The sequence below is a fragment of the Chrysemys picta genome, chromosome 23 (genome assembly GCF_011386835.1).
Source record: "Chrysemys picta bellii isolate R12L10 chromosome 23, ASM1138683v2, whole genome shotgun sequence".
NCBI classification, from domain to species: Eukaryota; Metazoa; Chordata; order Testudines; family Emydidae; genus Chrysemys; species Chrysemys picta.
Genome location: NC_088813.1, coordinates 17,133,465 through 17,155,002, shown reverse-complemented (window position 1 = coordinate 17,155,002; position 21,538 = coordinate 17,133,465). Strand labels below are relative to the sequence as shown.

At 38.8% G+C, this 21,538-nt stretch overlaps 1 protein-coding gene across 9 annotated transcripts in view; it reads right to left on the bottom strand.

Annotated features, from left to right (window-relative positions):
* The window catches only part of AGO3 (argonaute RISC catalytic component 3), a 62,352-nt gene that overhangs the window by 10,131 nt on the left and 30,683 nt on the right, over nt 1–21,538 (bottom strand). For 3 of the 9 annotated variants that reach the window (XM_008167115.4, XM_042854011.2, XM_042854010.2), the window contains 15 exons: nt 16,198–16,332; nt 15,235–15,336; nt 13,917–14,004; nt 13,610–13,757; nt 13,146–13,265; nt 11,195–11,317; nt 10,820–10,953; nt 10,242–10,426; nt 9,771–9,930; nt 8,136–8,226; nt 7,021–7,215; nt 6,477–6,611; nt 5,628–5,729; nt 4,167–4,366; nt 113–2,836 (listed from right to left, as the gene is read on the bottom strand). In XM_008167115.4, the coding sequence (XP_008165337.1) occupies nt 2,728–2,836; nt 4,167–4,366; nt 5,628–5,729; nt 6,477–6,611; nt 7,021–7,215; nt 8,136–8,226; nt 9,771–9,930; nt 10,242–10,426; nt 10,820–10,953; nt 11,195–11,317; nt 13,146–13,265; nt 13,610–13,757; nt 13,917–14,004; nt 15,235–15,336; nt 16,198–16,332 (2,027 nt within the window). In that variant the 3' untranslated portion in view covers nt 113–2,727. Of the gene's footprint in view, nt 1–112; nt 2,837–4,166; nt 4,367–5,627; nt 5,730–6,476; nt 6,612–7,020; nt 7,216–8,135; nt 8,227–9,770; nt 9,931–10,241; nt 10,427–10,819; nt 10,954–11,194; nt 11,318–13,145; nt 13,266–13,609; nt 13,758–13,916; nt 14,005–15,234; nt 15,337–16,197; nt 16,333–21,538 lie in introns of those variants that run through there. The other 6 variants (XM_065576837.1, XM_008167117.4, XR_006175357.2 and 3 more) reach the window with 5 other exon arrangements.

Below are 21,538 nucleotides of genomic sequence, written 5' to 3'. Positions count from 1 at the left end.
AAAGAAGAGTTAAAGGCCAATTTTTTTTTTAAAAAAAGGGCTTTTCATCAAAATGCCAGTTCACAAAAAGTCCTTGTAAAGCAGGTTTTTCTAAAAAAGCCCCTTCGATTTTAAAAAAATTAATCTTATGTAAAAAGCCAAACCTGGGCCTTTTATAAATGGGTATACTAGCTAGAACTCTTCTAAGAGGAAACTGACAAGTTACAGAATAAAAGAGAGAGAGATTTGTTTGGAAACACTCTTGCTCCAATCATTTCATTATATTGGCCTCCCTGCAGCAGTTTTATTCAAAGGAGCTGAAAGATAAGTGCATGAAGCAGCCAGAGAACACTGGGACACTTCAGTTAGGAATCTGCAGTCCCACTGATGAATGAATATAATCCCACTAACAATGAGAGAGACTCTTAAGAGCTGGTTGGCTACATAGAGATCTGTTAGAATAGTCCCCTTTTCTCCTGAGCCACTAGGAACACTGCCTACCAGCATGACTATTTCCAGTGCAATTTTAACTCTGCAAAAAAATAGTTTCTTTGCATTATGTTTCTTGATATTGGGAGAAAAATATATATGTATATACACCAACTATTTAGTAAAGCGCTTTGAGACAGTGTTGTGAACAGCACTACATACATTTCAATACAATGTACAAATGCACAAAATACAGTACTTAGTTTTCTGGCAGAAATGGGGGAAATGCATGCCTGTTGAAGCAAAACGGGCTCAGATTTTAGGCTCAAAATACAGTAAATTGGCAAATATAGTGGATTACATGAGAATGACAAGAAACAAATGAGATACTTAAACCAACCCATTGGTTTTCGTGTGAAGAGCAGGTGGAGTTCAGAAGGGCTGGGATAACAGCAATGCCCATATAAACAATCTGCAGTATATATATATGCATATATACTATGAACCAGTGCAAATAAAACAGTCAAAAATGCAGTTCACGAGGTTACAAAGTGCAAAACTCCCCGATGCCCAGATGTACTGAATACATGCTCATCTCTATCATCTTTAAAATACTTGTTTTAACTTTAAAGTGGAATGAACAAAAGTCCCATTAATGTTTTGTTTCACATTTCAGTGATTTAACTTGTTAAAATTATCCCAGCCCTCTTAATTTATTTGTAAAGTGAAATGAAGCCACCAACACCTTAATTTTAAAAGGAAAGCCACTTACAATGAAATAAGCAAAAATGCTTAAGAACTTCATTAACTTCTTAAGACATTTTTATGATTAATGTCAGCTACATTAAAGACAGCATCTGAAAACCTGGATCTTCAATGAAAAGTCTTCACTTGAGTTCAAATAACTTCAGTCTCTTAAACCCCAAAATGTACACAATTCCTTTGTTAAATCAAAATACTGCATTGATTGCCAATATTAAAGCTTGCAGAATCCTAGAAGCATAGGTTTTGCTGTTCTTAGCTGGTTTGATTTAGAAAAGGAACATGCATGACTCCCGATGACTACAAAACTTTCCTTTTGAAATTAAGGCTTTTACTTTGTCCTTTTAAAATTGTGGAGGTGTCCATTCTCCCACAGTTAGTGGTACAAATGCCGCTTTAATACAGCTAAACGGACACATTTTTCCTTTAGAACGGCTTATTGCACTAAAAGATAGCAAAAACAAGTTGTCAGTTTGTTTGTTTTTTAAAATAAACATGGTTACATTTCTAAAAATAAAAATTGATGTTGCCCATATGTTCTGTAATAATTAAATTAAAGCATTATTATTATTATTCTAATAAATATAAAAGAAAAGGAAGCTAAACTTCAAAAACACACATATATATATGAAATCACATTAAGTTGTGAGAGGCAGCAAGTAAACTAGCAAATAAAGACCTCAACTCTAAAGTTTCGTTTCTGGTGTTTACTACATGTAACCCCATAAAACAAGGAACATCTGATCTTGCATGAAGCTCAAAATATATTTACGACTTGCCAGATAGAGAATTAGTTGAAATTTCTGGACAAGGTAAAACAGCAGCTTTAGTAAACTCACCAGGGAGCAAGAAGAGTTTGGATCACTACTGCTGCACAGACACCACTAGCTTTTTTAAAGGGAACTACTGGAGTTGAGGACTCCAAACCGTGAAGAAAGACACAAAGGCAGCAGTTGGCTAAATTATGTTCAGATTAATGGACTAAATGTGTGCAAAACCCTTCCCCTAATTTTTTCTAGTTAGTGCTGTACATTGAAATGTACTTGGATATGTTCCCATTCAAATGCTGATGGCAATATTGAGAGAAAGCCTCCTCAATGCGTTGGGGTAAAGACAAAAAGGCTATTTTTTGCACACTTCCCCCCTCAACAATCATGGTGATTGTTCTATAGGTTGTTTGTGGTTTTTTTAAACTACATCATTAACTTTTTTTTGCAAAGATAGTTGTGCTGCCGAGCAACTTGAGGTAAAGGCATAAAAGGGATAGACTACAAGAAATAAAAAAAATAACTGATGACAACGGCACTTCCTACAGAAGACCGCCCCAAAAAAGCAGTTGGCTGGTTTCATATTGCATAATAGTGCTGTGTTCCTCGATGAAGTAAACAATCCTCCACGTGTCAATTTAAGGATTAGCCCCTTGCCCCTGCACAGTGTCGGCTTCAGCGTGATCGGAGGCGCACCCCATAAACTGACCCCACCGGAAACATACATTGTATGTGGCTTAATTTTTCAGTTCTTCCTTTCAGTGAGTATGCTCCGATTTTATTGATTTATTTAAGCGAAGTACATGGTGCGTAAGGTGTCTTGGTGAATCTGTACAGCCTTAGCAAGGGCCTGTGGGTCTCTCCCATTGCTTTGTCCTGAAACATGGCTTCCTTCAGCACTGCAAGACAAAGCGAGAAATATTAAAACTAGCAGAAACCCTTTCAATTGGAATTGCCATCATTTACCAGCACTGCATTATTTCAACACTCGAGAAGGGAACGTGACAATTTTTTAGAGCAGAGTACGGTGAGAGCTCCAGGGTCCTACTCAGCTTTCTCAGCAACTTCATGGCTTTTGGCAAGTCCCTTCACCTCTGTAGCTCAGCTAGCCCATCCATAAAATAGGTATACTACTTCTTACCCTGCCTGGTGCTTTTGAGGCTTAATGTTTGTAAAACACTTTGAAACCTTAAAATGAAAGGAATTAGACAAGTGCAAAGCATTATTACCACTCACCTCATTCACAGCAGTATTTCTGGTTTCAGGATTAGAACTTTAATGCACATGAGTCTTTTGGCCAGGGCCGGCTCTGGCTTTTTTGCCGCCCCAGGCAAAAAAGCCTTCCGCCGCCCCCCGCCCCCTGGTGGGGAGCACGGCAGGGGACGGCAGTGAGCCCGGCCGCGGCCCCACTCTCCCCGGCCAGCCGGAGCGCCGGGAGGAGGGCGGTGAGCCCGGCCGCGGCCCCACTCTCCCCGAGCGCCACACCCCTCCAGGTGCCGCCCCAAGCACATGCTTGGTAGGCTGGTGCCTGGAGCTGGCCCTGCTTTTGGCCCATCTCCATGCAACGTTAATTAAAACCAAAACTTTTTTTAAAAACTCTTAAACTTTAAATTCTTTATATAACAGAAAGCGAACACCACACTACACGCTTACGTATAGTGGTAGTAGTAAGGAAATGTGTTTGAAGACCAGTCCCACAGGTGATAAATTAAGCTACTGCTCAGTGTGTATCATCTACAGCAGTGGTTCCCAAATGGAGTCACTCCACCATCAGCAGATGGGGTTGTGGCAATCCTGAGTGTGCGGAGGATGCCATCATTTGCACAACATGCCCTCACATGCATTGTACATGCGATGTCATGCTGCACGGAGGATGCTTTTTGCTCTACAAAAACAGCACCCCTGTCCATGCAGCGTGATCTCACGCCATATGTGTGCAAGGTCACATTGTGCAGAGAATGCCATTTTGTAAAGCAAAATAGCGTCCTCCCTGCAGCATGACCTTGCACAAATGGTGTGTGTGAGGCCACGCTGCATGGAAGATGCCTTTTTAAATCAGCATCCTCCAGGCTGTCTGGGATTGCAGTACATGTGAAAATGAGGTCATGCAACGAAAATGTTTGGGAACTGCTGATCTAGTTAGATAGTCTAAAGCCTGACAATATGGAAAGAGTTTTGGGTTGAGGGCTGAAAGGGGATATAAATATAAACACCTGTGTTTTCATTTACCTGTCATGTTCTTTGTCCACAAGATGGTATCGTGCTCTGAATGCTACCAGGTGAGCATAATACGCTGGTGCAGGTATAGAAACAGATCGTGTGCAACGCACATATGTGTGGCATAGCTGGTATGTCAGCAGCTGAAGTTCATCTGCAGTAAAACAGTTATCATCCCACAAAACATGATAGTGTGAGGGACGGCTGGTACCCTATGGAGAAGGGAATATCAGTTCACTTGTCTGGCTCTCTCATATGTATCAAGTCAGACTTTAAGACCAGGAGGAATTATTATGATTATCCAGTCTAACCTCCTGCATAATACAAGCCAGAGAATTTCACCTAGCAATTCCTACATCTAGCCATAACTTCTGGTTGAACAACAAGATCTCTTAAATACTTCAAGTGACAGAATGCATACCACATTAGGTAAATTGTTCCAATTGTTAGTTACTACCACTTAAAAATTTGAGCCTTATTTCTAGTTTGAAATTATCTAGCTTCAGCTCCGAGCCATTTGATCTTATTATGTTGCTGCTAAATTTATCAGCTCCTCCACCACTACCAGAAATCTCCTCCTCATGTAGGTACAGTACTTATAAACCATGATTAACTCAGCCTCCTACTTCCTTTGGGTAAACTAAATCCATCAGGCAGGGTCTGATGAAATTCATCCTAGGGTACTTAAGGTACTAGCAGAAGTAATCTTGGAAACCATTAACAATTATTTTTGAGAACTCATGGAGGATGGGTGAAATCCCGGAGGGTGGGAGAAGGGCAATCATAGTATACCTATACCCTGATATAACGCTGTCCTCAGGAGCCAAAAAATCTTACTGCGTTATAGGTGAAACCGCGTTATATCGAACTTGCTTTGATCCGCCAGAGTGTGCAGCCCCGCCCACCCGGAGCGCTGCTTTACCACGTTATATCCAAATTTGTGTTATATTGGGTCGTGTTATATCGGGGTAGAGGTGTATCTATCTTTGTTTATAGCAATCAGTGATTCAAACCAAAAAAACCCAGAATATACTTGCTGCACTCCACCAAAATTCCCTGCAGTTTGGTCAAAGATTTCATAAAGAACAGAACTTAAAACTTTGAAGAGTTTAACTTTTTCCATTCTTCTGAACTCAATATTTTGATCCAATTTTCCTCATTAAGTTGGATCGCCATTGCACTGCTGGCAATACCACCAAACTGCTAGATTCAGTTTCATTATCCTATAGTTTACCATCAGTCTAGGCTTAAATCAACTAATTTTCAAGGCTGCTTTCAATCCTCAAATTGAATCAAGTTCTCAAACGTAAACAATGTTCATTTCATTACAACTAAACAGATGTTTAACAGTGTTCTGTTTTCCTAAATGTTTGTCTAACACACAGGTGTGTGTGTGCGCGCGCATATTTTCAAAAAAGGGAAAGAATACTTGCTGTAGCCATATGTATTAGTTTATAAAGGAAGGTATCTTACCTGTATTCCAGCATGGCTACAGAGGTAAAAATCAAACTCGTATGGGTGTGTAATATCTGTATCTACAGTTGTTCCAGCTGGAATGTTGCCACTTCTTCCAACCTACAGAGGGGTTTTGATGAAAGCACTATTAGCTAGTCAATTTTTTAGAAAATAAAGCAATAAAAAATTATGATGTACTTATGCCATCCAATCGTAACTTTAAAACACAACATTCTATTTAGAATATACTGCATTCAGTGAATGGAGCCCTCACCTTAACCCCTCCCTTTGGAATAAGCAAATATAATGACCTGTGATGTTTGCTTTGGACAAAGCACTCCCCTCTTCGCTCTAAAGTTAAGCATGGTGCATCAACAGCACTTTCAGTTCCACCTGCCTTCAGAAGGGGGAAGTAGCTAAAGATTTAACTATATATATTTTGGTTTGTGTACCCGCCCAGTCTGCATTAGATCACTCAGAAAACACGTAAACTTGACTGAAATAAAGTCCTTTGTGCTTTCACATTCTCTTGTATTTAACATTTTTGTAGAGCCTGTATCAAATAGTATTTCAAGATATTTAATTTCTTCTAAATGTCACATTAACACCTGTAATTCTACAAGAACTGCCCACAGTCATCAGCTGAAGTTTTACAACTGAATTTAGAATAAAATAAAATAAGATCTTCAAAGACAAAGTAAGTTGGGGATCAATTTTTTGCACCTGTCAGTCTTGAGCATCTCCTCTGAATGTGAGGAATACATCAAGTGGATTTTGTACAGTTTGTACATTTATACAGTTAGCAACAATACTAACACATTTTTTTCTTTATTAACCTTTTCACACACATAACTACACTGGAATTACCCTTTCAGTTCTGTCCGCACAGAACAATCGTGTGTGGTGTCGTTTCTGTACTACGATGTAGGTTATTCCTGGCTGGTAATCTTTCTCCAGACTGATGCAGGCCTCTCTAATTGCTAGCAGCTCATAATACAACACCTACAGTACAGAAACAATAGATTAATTTACTCTTACATTGTACTCTGCACATTGTGTCTAGTAAATAGCACTCTCTACTTAACACTTGTTTCATGTCTGTTATGCAATATTAGTAATTTGTAGCAAGTCTATACTCATCTATGGCTCTAAATGATCAGCTTCTCAACCAGGAAACACATTTTTCATCTATTTGATACAATATATCATTACTTTCCTCAGCCCACAATCTGAGGAACTCCAAGCAGTTTCCACCTAATGGGATTCCCTAGCTGGGATTTCACACTTCCGTAAGAAGTGTAGCCAATACACTATGGTGCTACATCTTAACTCAGATGCACGTGTGAAAAACGGAACTATAACATTTCTCAATTCAAATCTTGCCACGGTAAAAAATTCAAGTGCAACGAACCTGTCGAAACTGTCCTTCAGAAACCCCATCCCTGTAGAAGATGATACGTGTGGGTTTGAATCGCGTTGATTTGTAGAACTGGATGAGGAGTTCTCTTACCATGGAGGCCAAATCTTGGATAATCTCCTGCCGAGGCCTTTGAACTCTCACTGTGGCACAATACCTGCTTGGATGAGCATCCATACTACCTACAACCTATGGGGGGAAAAATGAGAATGTAAAAGATCCATGTGGAATTGATACAAAGTATTTTACCAGGGAAAAGGGAAGGGGTTTTAAATTTAAAGGTTTATTTTAAGAAGAGAATAAAGAATAATCAGATCATTTAAGCAAGTGGCACAGAACTTATTGTAAGATGTGGGTTTAGAAATCTTAAATCTCTTACAGGAAAGTGTTTGAAACTTGCCTTTCACCAGCCCTCCACAAAAACCCCTATTTTATATCTGCCTTGGAATTATTCTTCCTCTTTCGTTGGCAGTGAAATATTTCCTCTTCTACCCCCACTTTAGTAATTCAAGCAAAAACTCCTCCTGGTTCATTGCCTCTTCATTAGGAACTCTGAATATTCCCCCTTCCATTCTGGGAAATAGAGCAGATAATGTAGCAAAGAGCAACATGAGTACCCATGTGTCTAAAGATCTCACCTTACAGCCCGCTTGTCCTTCCCAGGCTGAAAAGGAGAAAATTATTGAAGATCTTCCTGCCAACACCAGTCTCTTAAAGTCATCTTTGTTTAAATATAAACACAGCAGCATTTTGTTAGTTTAACTATTAGAGGTGCATGGTTTCTTTTGGAATTTAGAGCACTTACAATTCAGTTATGTTCTCTCAAAGAACTATTATTTAGTAGCACCACTGACGTAACGTCATCTTCACTAAGTATATTAGAACACTAAAAAGCATGAATCAGAAATTTTAAGCAGTACTTTTGTTTTCAAGAAGCTGTCTGATTTCTGTATGCACAGAACTGGAATATGCAGGGGAAAATGAAAGCCACATCAAAAGTCAATGAATTAATTTATGACGTTTCAGTCCTCTCATAAATGTAGCTGCATTTTCTATTCTCTCCTTTTCATAACATATGAAAACAACTAAGCCAATTTCATAGGACTTACAGCAGCAATGGAAGGCTTCTTTCCATCCCCAGCAGGCGGATGAGTGACATCTGCTCCCAAGAAGATCACTGGTTGTTGGAACACAGAAGGTCTTAAAAAAAAAAAAAATAAGGTGATAAGTCAACCTAGCACCAACCATTCACCTACAATTACACTTCTCAATCCTGAATTTTGTTTCTTAACTTGAGTGTGGGTAGGGAAGAAGACGACATTTCTATCAGACATTCAGAAGACCATGTTTAGCCAACGCAATCAGTGTCAGGCATATTGTTGTGAACTTTTCCTAAACACTCTAATAGTCATTCCAAAATACATCACTGTTTACTGCTAATACAATGCTATTACAGAAATTAGTTTAAAAACCATGACCCAGCATTAAAAATAATTCCCTACAAAGACATATCATGATTGTTATCAATCATGCTGATTAGGGTAGTACCTAGAGAACAATCAAGAATGGAGCTCCATTGTGCTAGGCACTGTACAATGTACACAGTACAATGGCAAAAAACGTAGCTAGAGTACACACACTGTTCTGGGTGATGTGGCATGAGTAACAAGGAGGTATGTTAAAGCTTGCAATCCATTCTCATGGACTAGAGAATGGATTATGTGCTTCATGTGTCACTTTGGCTACCGATTCCGGGGCACAGAGCTTTCAGAAACAGTCTCCAGAGAGAACTTGCAAGAGATTATTCTGGGCCACCACATTACCTTCTGCATACTCCACTTTTTCCCCAAGATTAAATCTGTTCCAGTGACACTTGGAGCTAAGGTGGCCAAACGCCCAGTCTCCAGGGTGGATACTGTGGTCTCTGCTCTCAATGGATTGTTTGTTCTAAGACAGTGGAAATGCATATAGACTAGACTAGTAGTACAATGACCCTGGCCAGTGAGCCATTATCAGGGGAAGCTTCTAATCAGTGAGATCTATTAGAACCTCATAAGCAAGGTAGTAGAAGCCTTGTCACTTGAAACATTTAAAATGGACTGGGACAAAGCATTTGAATATAGCATACAGAACCAGCATACAGAACCATCATACACTAGCAGGAGGATGATCTAGAGGACTTATGCAACAGCAGAGGTGAAAGACTCATAGTACATGATCTACCACTGTTAACAACACACAGGACTGCAGAATTTGTCAGCTGGCTGAGCACTGTGATCTTCTCTGAAGAATGCTGTGGTATCCTACACTTCTACCCAGACCGCCTCTACAGATGGAATCTTAACTTAATACTTCCATTCAAAGACAATACCTCTAGAACGCCAGGATCTCCTCTCATTCATTTCTCCTCAAGTACTGGGTAGTGGCCCAACATCTCAAAGGGGGATTTGATTTGCAACCTTCTAATTCAGAGACTAAACAGCCTTTTTGACACCTACTGGGGAGAGCTTCAATATGACCCAAGTCTCCACTTACCAGATCAGGTAGGAAGTATCCTGGAGGTCACTGCTGAACCAGGATGTGCTGTGAGATGCAATGTTGCAATGCCAAGAGCAGCATCTTTGGTTCACAAATAACATACCATTTTGCACTTAACCTTTCCAAAGGGTAATTTTGGATGTTAAATATCAAACTGAAAATAGACAAGAATAAATCCCAAAGTGGCCCTCATTAGAGATTCTTACCGTTGATGAGGTACAAGAATGTTGTTGATTCCTCCTAATTTAACATTAATCTTTAGGCACAGGTTTGAGAGAGTCTGAGGAGATGTTTTTATGACATTCTTGACTTGAACGCACTGCGTGGCCATCCCCAACAGCGTATCTCCCACACGTTTCACCTCCGCTGAGAAGCAAGCATTAATTTAAATTTTTTTAAATGTATTAAGATTTTTAAGCCTGTTTGAAATTCAGGCAGAGAACAGAACACAGCCAAAGCCACTATTAGTTAAATTTATATTCTGCCCTATCAACTTCCAATTCAAATGCATGCTTTGACCTGTCTCCCAATTCATTTTAGGCTATGATAAAGCATCTGGTTTCGGATGACTCAAGGACAATCATCTAGAATTTAGCCTCTTACAAGCTGAGGAGCAAGTACACCAGCTAGCACACTTGAGCCAAACCATATACCCTCCCCTTATGTTATTCCCTTACCATACACAGGTGTTTTCCCTGGCAGGATGACAATGATGAGCTGGAGTCCTGAATAGGTGTTTTTAAGGTGTCGGAACATTGGCTCCACGCTGTCTGCACCCTGTGCATATTTGCAAAAACATGGCTGGCCTTGGATGGGCATCCCTGCATCCTTCGAAATCTTGCGCAGCTGATCTGTAAAACCCCTAGTGAAACAGAATGGAGTTTACTGAACTTCAACAACAGCATCCACTGTACTCTGATTATAAGGATGGTGACAGTCTTAAAATACCATTATGAAAGGTTAGGGAGGGCAGACTTTATAGGGCTTTAGGACAAACGCACTAAGTAGCATGCCCCATTGTAGCAACACTTAACACACAGAATCGATGTACACTTTCAGCTGCAAAGATGGCAGATTTTCCAAGCTCCAGCACAGAAGAAAAGAAGTAGTTTTGCGTTCCAAATCAAATGCCTACCCCAGCCTGAACACTAGGCTAGAATGGGCACTGGATATGTAGCAAGTGCCATCTTAGAATTTTGCAGCTGATGGGTTCACTGAAAGAATGGTACAATGCCTGAATTAAGACATGCCTTACTTCAGTATTTCTTCTCTGCATTGTCTCTGCGTTGCAAAGCAAGCTATGGCCCACATTTTGATCTCAACACCAGTGTGAAACTGTTTCCCTCGCATATCCCATACGCCATGGCTTGGGGTTGCCACTGTTCGATTCTACGGAGATAGAAGAAATACGCTGATATTCAACTGATTGGAACAGTGAGAGAAAAAAACCCACCATTTTAGGAAAACACCCCTCACAATCGCAAGGCTTGTGGCTCAAATTCTGAGCTGCTGCAATACTACAAGGGAACTGAGCTGTCCCAACGTTTTCAGTTTTACATGGAGAATCATCTGTGGTTTAGCGTACAGCAAGATACCCAAAAAAAAAAAAAAAAAAAAAAAAAATTCTCACCCGTCCTCCATACTGCAACATTGGAGCTGGAAGCACACGCCCCGTCACATGAGCCATCTCATCACGAACTTTAAACTGAAACTCTTGAACAAATGGATCCGCATCATAATTTGCACTTCTTACCTGGGGAAAGGAGAAGTTTCCATGTTACAAAAACTCTTCAATTTTTAATCTGCATCTACAAATAAGACAACCAATAACAGAGCTGCATAAGTGTCCTCCTCTTCACTAACAGCAAAAACTAAGGATCATATAGAACTGTCCAACCTCATTTACCCAGCCATCGATTAACCAAAACTCTCATTCAAACCACTTGCCCCATGACACGAGATCTTACTCATATTCCCTTAAGTTACCCAAACACCAATTTATTTAATTTTTGCTGCTGCAAATATTTTGCATAAAAAGTGTATTGTATTAAAGAGTATCTAGCATGCATGACAATGCTGTTTCAAAACAAATTTTAGATAACTCTAGTTATCTTGCTAAAGTACAGAAGTACCAATTAATTATAAAATTAATCTCTATTCTGTATACATGGAATTTTAAAAGCTACCTAAAATTCAATTTTACTATTATATTACTAAGTCAGTGTGAAAATGGCCACTTGATGTTTAGACACTCCACAATATGCATATTCAGGGCATTCATCAAAGCAAATTTTTTGCTGCCCTCAGTGTGAAGGACAAACTAGGTTATGAAAACCCAACTGTTTTCAGTTCCCTTTGAATTATTAGCACTCAAGAGAAGATCGTGAATTAGCCTTTTCAGCATCTTTCAGAAGAGCCTTATTCCTATCAAACACAAATTCTCAGTTGTCAGCTCAAAAGCACCTTTTTCAAATAGAAGTTATCCTTTAATTTTTTGTGATGTTATTCAAATAAAACGAGATATTTCCAACAGTTCCAAGTCAGGAAAATGTTAACATGTTTTAGAAAGGCTGGTTTGGTCAGGCAGAAAGAGAAAAAACAGGACTGTCAAGTGATGCTATTTAGCATATATTGAGGACGAATATTGCCCATTGGTTAGAGTGCTTGCCTGGGACATGGGAAACAGTTTCAACTTCCTGTTTGCCATAGGCTTCCTGTAGAACCTTAGGCAAGTTACTTAGTCTCCATACATTAGCTCCCTCCATCTGTAAAATAGAGATATAAATAGTACTTCTCTACCTCACAGCAGTGTTCAGAGTATATCAAAAGATTAAAGATTGTGAGGTGTTCAGATAATATGGGAATGGGAGGGGGCAGAAACACCGGAGGTAGGTACGTAATTTACATACATTAATTGTCAGAACATCCCTGTAAGGAAGTTAAGAACTCTGTTCATTTTTCAGCTTGTTGATAATGTCAAAAATGAAGGTCTCATTCCAGCAAAAACACCAGCACATGCTTAACTGCAAGAACCTGAAGTTCCATTGACTCCAATGGGAGACCTCAGCTGCTTAATGTTAAGCACATGCTTCAGTGCTTTGCTGAATCAGGTACAAAGTAGCCAGTGTAAGGTCCATGATTAGAACACAGGAGTCCCTAACATTTCAGTCCTGGGCTCAGACCATACCTCTAATCCTTTAATTAGAGATCTCAAATTAAATAACTTTTATTAATAAAATCAAGGAGGGTTCCAAATGCTGGAGGGGAGGTACCAAACAGGTTCTGGTGGCCACGGGGTATGTGAAGATTATGGAACAGGGAGGTGAGCCTGAATGCTTGACCTAGATATTCTATTTAATGGGAGGGATCAGAGGAGTCATGGGAGCCTCCCTGGTTCCATAATCTTCACATACCACGTGGCCACCAGAACCTGTTTGGTACCTGAGAATAAAGTAAGAGGCTTTCGTAGCAAAGGACAGAGATCAGGTCAGGTACAGAGAAATGTAATGGCCTTCACAAGTGCAAGGCAGTTTAGTGAAGATGAACATGCTCATCCTCTGATACAGAAGTTATGAACTAACCAATCTGCTGATTTCCTCTTGTCTATCTGGGGCAGATCTTGCTGTTGCTTTTATCATAGTTGATGTCTGATTGTCTGTTAGCTTCTTGATACATCGCTGGCCTGCCACAATGTTACATACCTTAAAAAAAAAAAAATTGGTAGATACAATTGCAGACTTTACAGATGCAGCACTCCTAATATTACACAGGGAATTATGCAGTGACTACATGCAAATCTTCTATATACATGTAGCTGATACTTAAATCTATTTTTCATAGTGACTTGATTGGTATCCATACTAATAAAAGGAAAAGATTGTCTGGTTTAAAGTTTCTCTCTATTTGTAGTAAAACCAAAGCAGTAACAACAAAAGAATGAGAACATATATAAATATGCTAAACTGCTTATATTGCATGAGAAATAAATTAACACTCTGCAAAAATATGCTACTGGACTAAAACACCAATTTAACAGAATCATTACTTCTAGAGGCAGGTAGGTATGTTTCTGCTCCTGTCCCACTTGTAGACAAGGAAGATGAGGATATTTCAGCTGGAGGTTATACTTCTCTCTGAAGTACTGTGCTACTGTTCTCTCAACTGTCTGGCCGTTTTCTAACTGTAAAGGGAAGCTGGAAAGACAGCACAAGAATTTTAGTCAAAATAGCATTGAAAGTTTAACTACCAGAATTCTCCAAAATGATTTTAATAAACTCTCAGTCCATCCCTCCAAGTATTTGATGTTAGGGCAAGCTGCTACACATTCTCCACTCTGACAAATGTCTGCTTACGTTTGATGACTGGCAGGTCTCCTTGTTACATTACAAACACGGTATTTCCGTCTCATTGTTCCACAGTGAGTCACTTCAACCTTCAGACCTGTATGAAAGCAACAAGAAAAAACAATGTCATGCAACATATACATGTTAAGTGTTTGCATAAGTTTCTTATAACAGTACACACAACAGTCAAGAACTCTGAGTGTTAAATAGATACAATGATCTTATGGAACAGTGTTAGAAACTCATGTTCTGCATTTAATGCATTATTTGATTTCTGACTTTCATTTAAGAGGTAGTTATTTTAAAATATTTCTAATAGTGGAGAATCATGAGTTTCTTTTAAAAATAAATCCTAGCTACAACACATGCAATTCAAAGTAATTTATAATTCCAGGTGAAGCTGTTACACTAATTTTAAGATAAGTGAGACTAGCCTGATGGAGACTGAAGTCTGGATTCAAAAATATAGTTTTCTGTTCAGGTTCTCAAAGGGCAGCAATGCCCTTTTTGCCCATGGTGACTAATTCCAATGCACCCTAGGACTGAGGAACCATATCTGTACCAAGGGGATAAGTAAGATAGTTTAAAAATTACTTTCCTAGGTGATTTCTCCCACTTGTATCCATTAGCTTTAATCAGTATTTTAACTAACTTGCTTTATTTTCATTGCGACATCAAGATTTCTAAATTCTAGAGATTTGTCATTAGTTTTCTGTACAATCTTGAGTAGCTGAAGTTAAGATCTAGTCCATGCTCTAAGCATGAGCAGAACCCTGATTCTATATGCTTTCCTCCTTCTTTTGCACCATAGCTATCGGAGTTGATTGCACAGTTAGCACGAATTAATCCATGTTATTCCATGGTATCCAGCTGGTAAATTCACAGAAATCCCATTGGAATTCTAGTAAGTATATGGTAATCCAAGTTAACTCTACTCTATTAATTCCTCATAACAATACAAAGTGGATATTTACATAAAAATGATACCGTGATGGCAGTGTCATAGGATAGGCACTCTCTCTGCCTTCAGGGACATGAGAAATGGATGAGGCAGCAATATGGTCTAATAAACAAGATATTGGACTAGGATTCAAGAGACCTGGGTTCTATTCACAGAGGTCTACTCTGTCACTGGAAAAGTCTCTTCACCTCTCACACTGTTTCCCCTCGGACCTTCTGTTGTCTATTTAGATTGAAAGCTCTTCAGGGCAGGGACTGTCTTGCTATATATATGCACAGTGCTTAGCACAATAGTGCTCTGATCTTAGTTGGGGCCCTTAAGTACTACTATAATACAAATAAATATTAACAACCAAGGTTAATTTACCTTGCAGTGTTTTCTTACAGTGGCTATTTCTATTACAATGACTGAGATGTGTTGGTGAAGTAGAGTGACAGCTGCTCACTGTACAGTTAGACATGCTGCATTCTGACTGATTTAAAAACAGAAAGATTTGTGTTTGAGCCAGTTACAAAATAATTTATCCATTAAAGGTACCGTTTTTAAAAGAATTTCTTGATTTTACAAACACAGGGGTCTGACTGGCTGTACCTTACCTTTTTAAACTGATTGGTTGTTAAATGGCATGTACTCTTGCAGCAAGTGACAGAAAAAAATGTCAGGAAGGACTTTGTTCAAACCCTCCTAACAAGGTCTTACCCCTGCTGCAAATTACTCTATACATTGGAGTGCAAAGAAGCATGAAAGCAGACACCAAAGTAGCGTATGTAATGAAACTACCCAAACTTCCACCAACTAAATCAATTCTTCAAGATAGAATCTGTCCCCCCGCCTAAGGTTGGCAAATACCACTGAGCTATCCCTGTTATATCACAATTGATATAAAGTCATATTAATAAAATATTGGCAGACAATCAATGACTCCAGCTTTGAAAACCAATATATTTGCTTTGCCTCAGCATTTAAATAGCAGCAGGAGTGTGTGTACTACTGACATTATCTCCTAAACAAGAGTCAGCCATCCAGCAATGTGATTGCTTTGGTACATTCATTATAACAAGCAGTCTTACTATTTGACCTTTAAAATATCAGAGTTTATCTAGTATTTCATCTTTGTTGGGCTTTGCAGACAGTTTAAAGAGCCATGCAGCTCATGTAGTAATTTTAGATCTAAAGATAGTAAATATTGCAATTATTTTGGACACACTCACTTTTGATCCAGGTTATATTAATTCTGAGATTTTCAGTTAATGTGTCTGTTATAACTAACCTTCTGAGCACATTAAACACAATCTGTTCCATGCTGATTAGAGATAACTTTCTACTCACCCTTTATCTCTTTGGTGAATTTTACCCGATGAGAATCAGTCAGAGGTCTCGGTTGTTCATCAATGTTATGAATGTCGAGAACTTCACACATGAACTGAATTACAGGTTGTGCTTTGTAGAAGGCAGTGGCAGAAACTAGGGAGAGAGAGGAAAAAAAACATGAAGGAAGCAAACAGCCATCTTGGGAAGCCAAAGAATCAGACAAATCATCTGACTTTTAATTCAAAGTGAGCACTAAGTGCATGTTTTGTAGCACTCAAGTTTTCTTCAAAACATATTAGAAAGTTTTATGACAGCTCAGTATTGAGCAATCAAGATATTACAGTCTGCAAGCGTACATCGCCATGCTGAATTCTAGCTTAGTTTTTGAGAAGACTCATCAGGGTTTGAAAGGATGTCCCATATACACAGGGTGCTTGAGTAAGTGGTGGTGGTCCAAATGATGACATCCTTCCTTCGGATACAGTTTGGAACCAAAACCAAAGGATGGTGTGTAATGACACCCCTCTGCTAAAGATGCTGTCTTTTGGATAAAATGTAAAAGTAAGGTTATGACTAATCAATGGCTCATTAAAGATCCAAAAGCACTTTGAGAGTTAGAGTGTTGTGACATAGTCACGTTGCACTTAGGATAAATGGATTCTATGTTCTTAAACACTGTTTAGACTGTAAAAGTTTTTCCTACATTTCTTGACCTAACTTGTGGTATTCAGCGCGTGTATATAACAAGAGGTACTTTTCAAGTACATGAAGCAATAGGAAAATGAGTCTGATATAAGGCTTAGAAGATGAGACTTCATGTCAGTCCAGGCAATTACATTATTACTGAAGTCTCTCCTCACCAGGCAGAAGACTCCTAAACTGTATTTAAACCAAGTAAATGTTTCTCTCTCTCTGGGTTCTTATCTAATATAGCATCCAAGTAGCCAGAAGAAGCAGCTAGCAGCTATCTTGGTTCTGGGATGGTGGAATTTCAGAAATTGAGGTCCTCTCGTCCCACTTTTCCTCATTCTTCATCTCCCTCAGAGTTAATGAACTCTGATGCCACAGGCACTTGTGTTTATCCTTAGTTAGGATGCAAAGGATTTCAAGAGGTTGCTGGCACAAACAAGTCCATTAGAATTGCCAAAAAGGTTGGGAACTGCTGCTGTGAAGAGGCACTCTCACCAAGGAAATGCAACCCAGTGTCACAAGCCATACCATGTACAGTATGAATAGAGACACTAAGACTTTGCAGAGAATCAAGGCCAGGTGTGCAGAAGCCAAAGGGTTAATGTACTCTCCACATTTACTGCTTTTCTAAAGAGAAGCAGATTAGAAATGCAAATGAATGGTTTTAATTACCAAAAAAGGCAATATCAAGCCTGACAAGAGCTTTTAACAGGTAATTAAAATTCTGCATTAAGAGATTATGTGCAATCTTTCTGGAATAAGAGTATTTGTATACACATTTCTAACATAAGTTTTAGTTCTGGTGAAAGGTCTTCGACTGACAATACCTGGAGGTGGAAATCCTATACTTACCCCTCAAATTGGTAAAGTGTCAATGAGTGCACTGCACGTGCAGCGGCTACGAACGCTTCACCCATGCTGCCCAACCAGTGTGTCTGATTTCTGACCTGACAAGACCACCTCTAGATATGTGACAGTAGTTCGGTTTCTATAAGCCATTCAGTCCTTGACTACCCTGGTAAGACAGCTTATAAGATTACCAGTTATGGAGACTTGTGATGGACACCCGTGCTATCCTAGCTAAGGGCTTGTCTACACTGGCACTTTACAGCGCTGTAACTTTCTGGCTCGGGTGAAGGTGGGTTTTTTAGCACTTTAGCGCATTGCCAGTGTAAACTAGCACTTAGATAAGCTGAAATGGCCTATAAACAAACAAAAGTCTGTCCAGAGACTTTTCATGCAAAGTTGGTTCAGTACTACAAAGGAACAATGTCCTAATGTTACACTCTGTTCTCTACTAACCCTGACAAGGCAAGGCAAGCTGCTTTTAAAGTAGACATAACCAAAACAAAAAATGCTACCCACAGATCAGCAAGCCAAAAGGACAAATCTTGTTCTAGCTGCCAACAGTGACATTCCGCAGCAGAAGTTATTAATCATGTTCACTGTGGTAGTGCCTAAGGGCCAATCAAGAATGGGGCCTCATAGTACTAGGCACTGTACAAACGGTGAATAGTAGATGGTCCCTGACCCTAAATAGACTAGACAGACACAGGGTGGGGAAAGAGGAAGAATACATAAGCAGAGTGAACTATGTGATAGTAGCAAACATTGTTAGTTTCAAGATCTTCCTTTTCTTTCTTTTGTTTTTTGGATGGCTTAGTTTGGAACTATTCACATGTCCATTACTTTCTTTATATGTTCGCTACTGTCATCTAGCTCAAATTGCCAAATGCAAAGGAAATTCAAAATCTCCTTACTAGTCCACAGTTAAAAGGCCATTGCCAAACTTGCCAATAAAATTATTGTGTGGTTTCTGGATGTGCTTATTTCTCCTCTGAGGCAGTCTAGAAAGTTATTTTTCACTTAGATTTTAAATAATGCCTTCATGTTTCTCTGACCAAATATGTTATATATTTTGGTGTTGTATTTTTTCCACAGTACACTTGCCTCATTCAGTGCATGGAAAATTTCACCCCAAATGGTTGAAGTTTGGCAAAGTTATAAACAACTGAAAACAGGGACTTATACTGGGAAGAATCGGGAAATCTTAACTTTAGGTGGTGCTATTAGCTCAGTCCATACCTTCATTCAATTGAGGCCAAAAATAAAAAGGCAGAGCAATACACTAAAGTCTTTAAATAGCAAAAAATATTAGACTATGAAATAATTAATTAACAGTTTATGAAGTCCCCAGGTCCCTTATACTAAAACACCAAAATCCCCCATACAAATAATAAAAATTCTTCAGATATGCGTCACTCCAGTAAGCTGCCAACTTTGTATGACGCACTCCAGCAGACACCTACAGATGTCGATTACTGAATGAACACAAATAGCTTACGCCTCCAACAACTGGGGATCTGTGGTTCATCTCCATGGTAACAAAATTTGTGAAACTGATAGGAACAGATATTTTGTAGAGCACCTTGTATGAGGTAAGTGATCAAAACAAACTCCAATAATTTGATTGTAGATTTAATCTTAAATTTCAAACCAAATTAGCAAAGTCATTTTCCCATAATCTGCAGTTAAACATCAAAATGATTTCTATTTAGGAATTTCACTTGAATGTAATAGTCTGTTGCACATCCACTGTAAATCTTCTCTAGAATTGAATAACTTCTACCAAGATGATAAAAACAACAAACCTTCTGGTTAACAAGACCTTATTTCGCAGTGATGGGGAAAGCTTAATTTACAAAAAGCAACAAAAAGGCAAGACTCAGTGTCAGTGGGGATTAAGACTATTTTCTTTACAGCAAAAAACAAAACAAAAAACAAAAAACAAACAAAACACAAACTAGTCTCTCCTCAATATGCAGCATACATACTGTTGAGAATTTACAGTACTTGTAGTAGCATAAAACTCAAATAATTTTAATTTAACTGCTTTTTAACCAATAGCCACATCAGAGTTAACTGCTTTAAAAGGTACAGTTTTGGTTGGGTACACTGGATTTACAAAGAACTACCCCCTCTTTTTACTGCCAGACTTGAGAAAAGAAAAGGATCAATTTTTCATTGCTCATTTTCCAAGAAGTTCAGTATGTAAGCGCATAGACTTCGGTATTTCTACTATGAAACCTCAGAATTCTCCTCCCCATTGCAGACACTGCAAATAGCTTGACTTAAACAGTATTTGGCTTGGTATTAAAGAATATCAGCTGCTCCTATACATCAACAATTGTAGGAGAGGATTATGATGTGTTTTAGATGCAAAGCATTGAGTCATTGCATTTCTCTTTTGAAATACTGGCATTTTTGGTAATAAGTCTTAGTTACTAAATAGCTAGAAATTCAGAAAGATCTCAGCTAATGTGAACAATGCAATAACTTTGCTTGGACCAGTGGTTTTCAACCTGTAGTCTGTGGACCCCAGGGGGTTTTCAAACTATGTCTAAGATTTCCAAAGAGGTCCGCCATTCCATTTGAAATTTTGTAGGGGTCCACAAATGAAATAAGGTTGAAAACCACTGTCTTGAACCAATTATTACATGACCTTTACAGTCAAATATCCTTGTGTTACAAGTGGGCCATTTAACTGAAAAACCTGGGTATGATTTGCTGATTGGTACAATATTATTGATCCTTACAAAATGCAAAATTCTGAATTAAATGGAAATGACAGAAATGGATTGTTTGTCTTGTTTACTTTTACTGTCCATGAGAAAATAATTGTGCAGTAAGCATGGCTAGATATGAAAGTTGTCACATGTTCCCTAAACCTGCAGAAACAAGGTGGATCAATGTATCCTCAGCTGCAACAATTATGTATTTTCATTTCTGTCTCTGAAGCACATGAGAGGTACATAATGGTTACAAAAGTATGAAATAGGGGACAACTTGCTCCAATGTCATAATACGTTGAAAAAAATATATAAAACTCAAAGGCATTCCACAAGGATGTGGCTTTTGTCAACTTGTTTCTTGGTGTCTGCCCCTCTTTTGCTATTTTCTGCTCTAAATTGCACATCTAGTGGCTTTCAAGTCTACCTTGCCTCACGGTCTCTTGGATTTTAACACTGTACCCTAGCTACCCTAAATATGGTATCTGCCTACTCATTTATTGCATCCTTTGCTAATCTTGCTAATGGGAAAGAAAAAAAAATACCATCCATCAAAGTGACCTGGCCTCCAACCTAATGGAACACCTGAGGCATTCCTGACTGCCCAAAAAATGGTACCAGCTTCAGTCTCAGCTCATATCTCCAACAATCCACGTCTGGCTGTAACAGAGTATCTTTCCTTTTCCCCGCTTCTCCGATTTTTAATTTGTGTTTGCATAGTTGGGAAAATTAATTTAACTTAGTTGCAATCTTTTGATATAGCCCATTTGACAGGATCATTATCATATTATTATTGCCATGACGAACACAATATCATCATAATTAAAGTGTAAGAAATAAAGCTGCTGTTTTAAATTACTGCAGCATCTAGCTAACGGAGTCAAAGGTTTACATTATGTGTGGCTATTAAGAAGTGAAAAACTTAAAACTATTAGAAAACTAACAGCACTAGTCTTGAAGTACAGCGTACTACCCAAGATAAACAGTTCCACAATCTCAGTCCAGCTCCTATTACAGTTTTGTCTCCCGCACTCCTGAATCTTTTCCTGTTGGTCAACAATTTCATAGTTCCAATGAAATGTAGCTGTCATGAGAGCTAA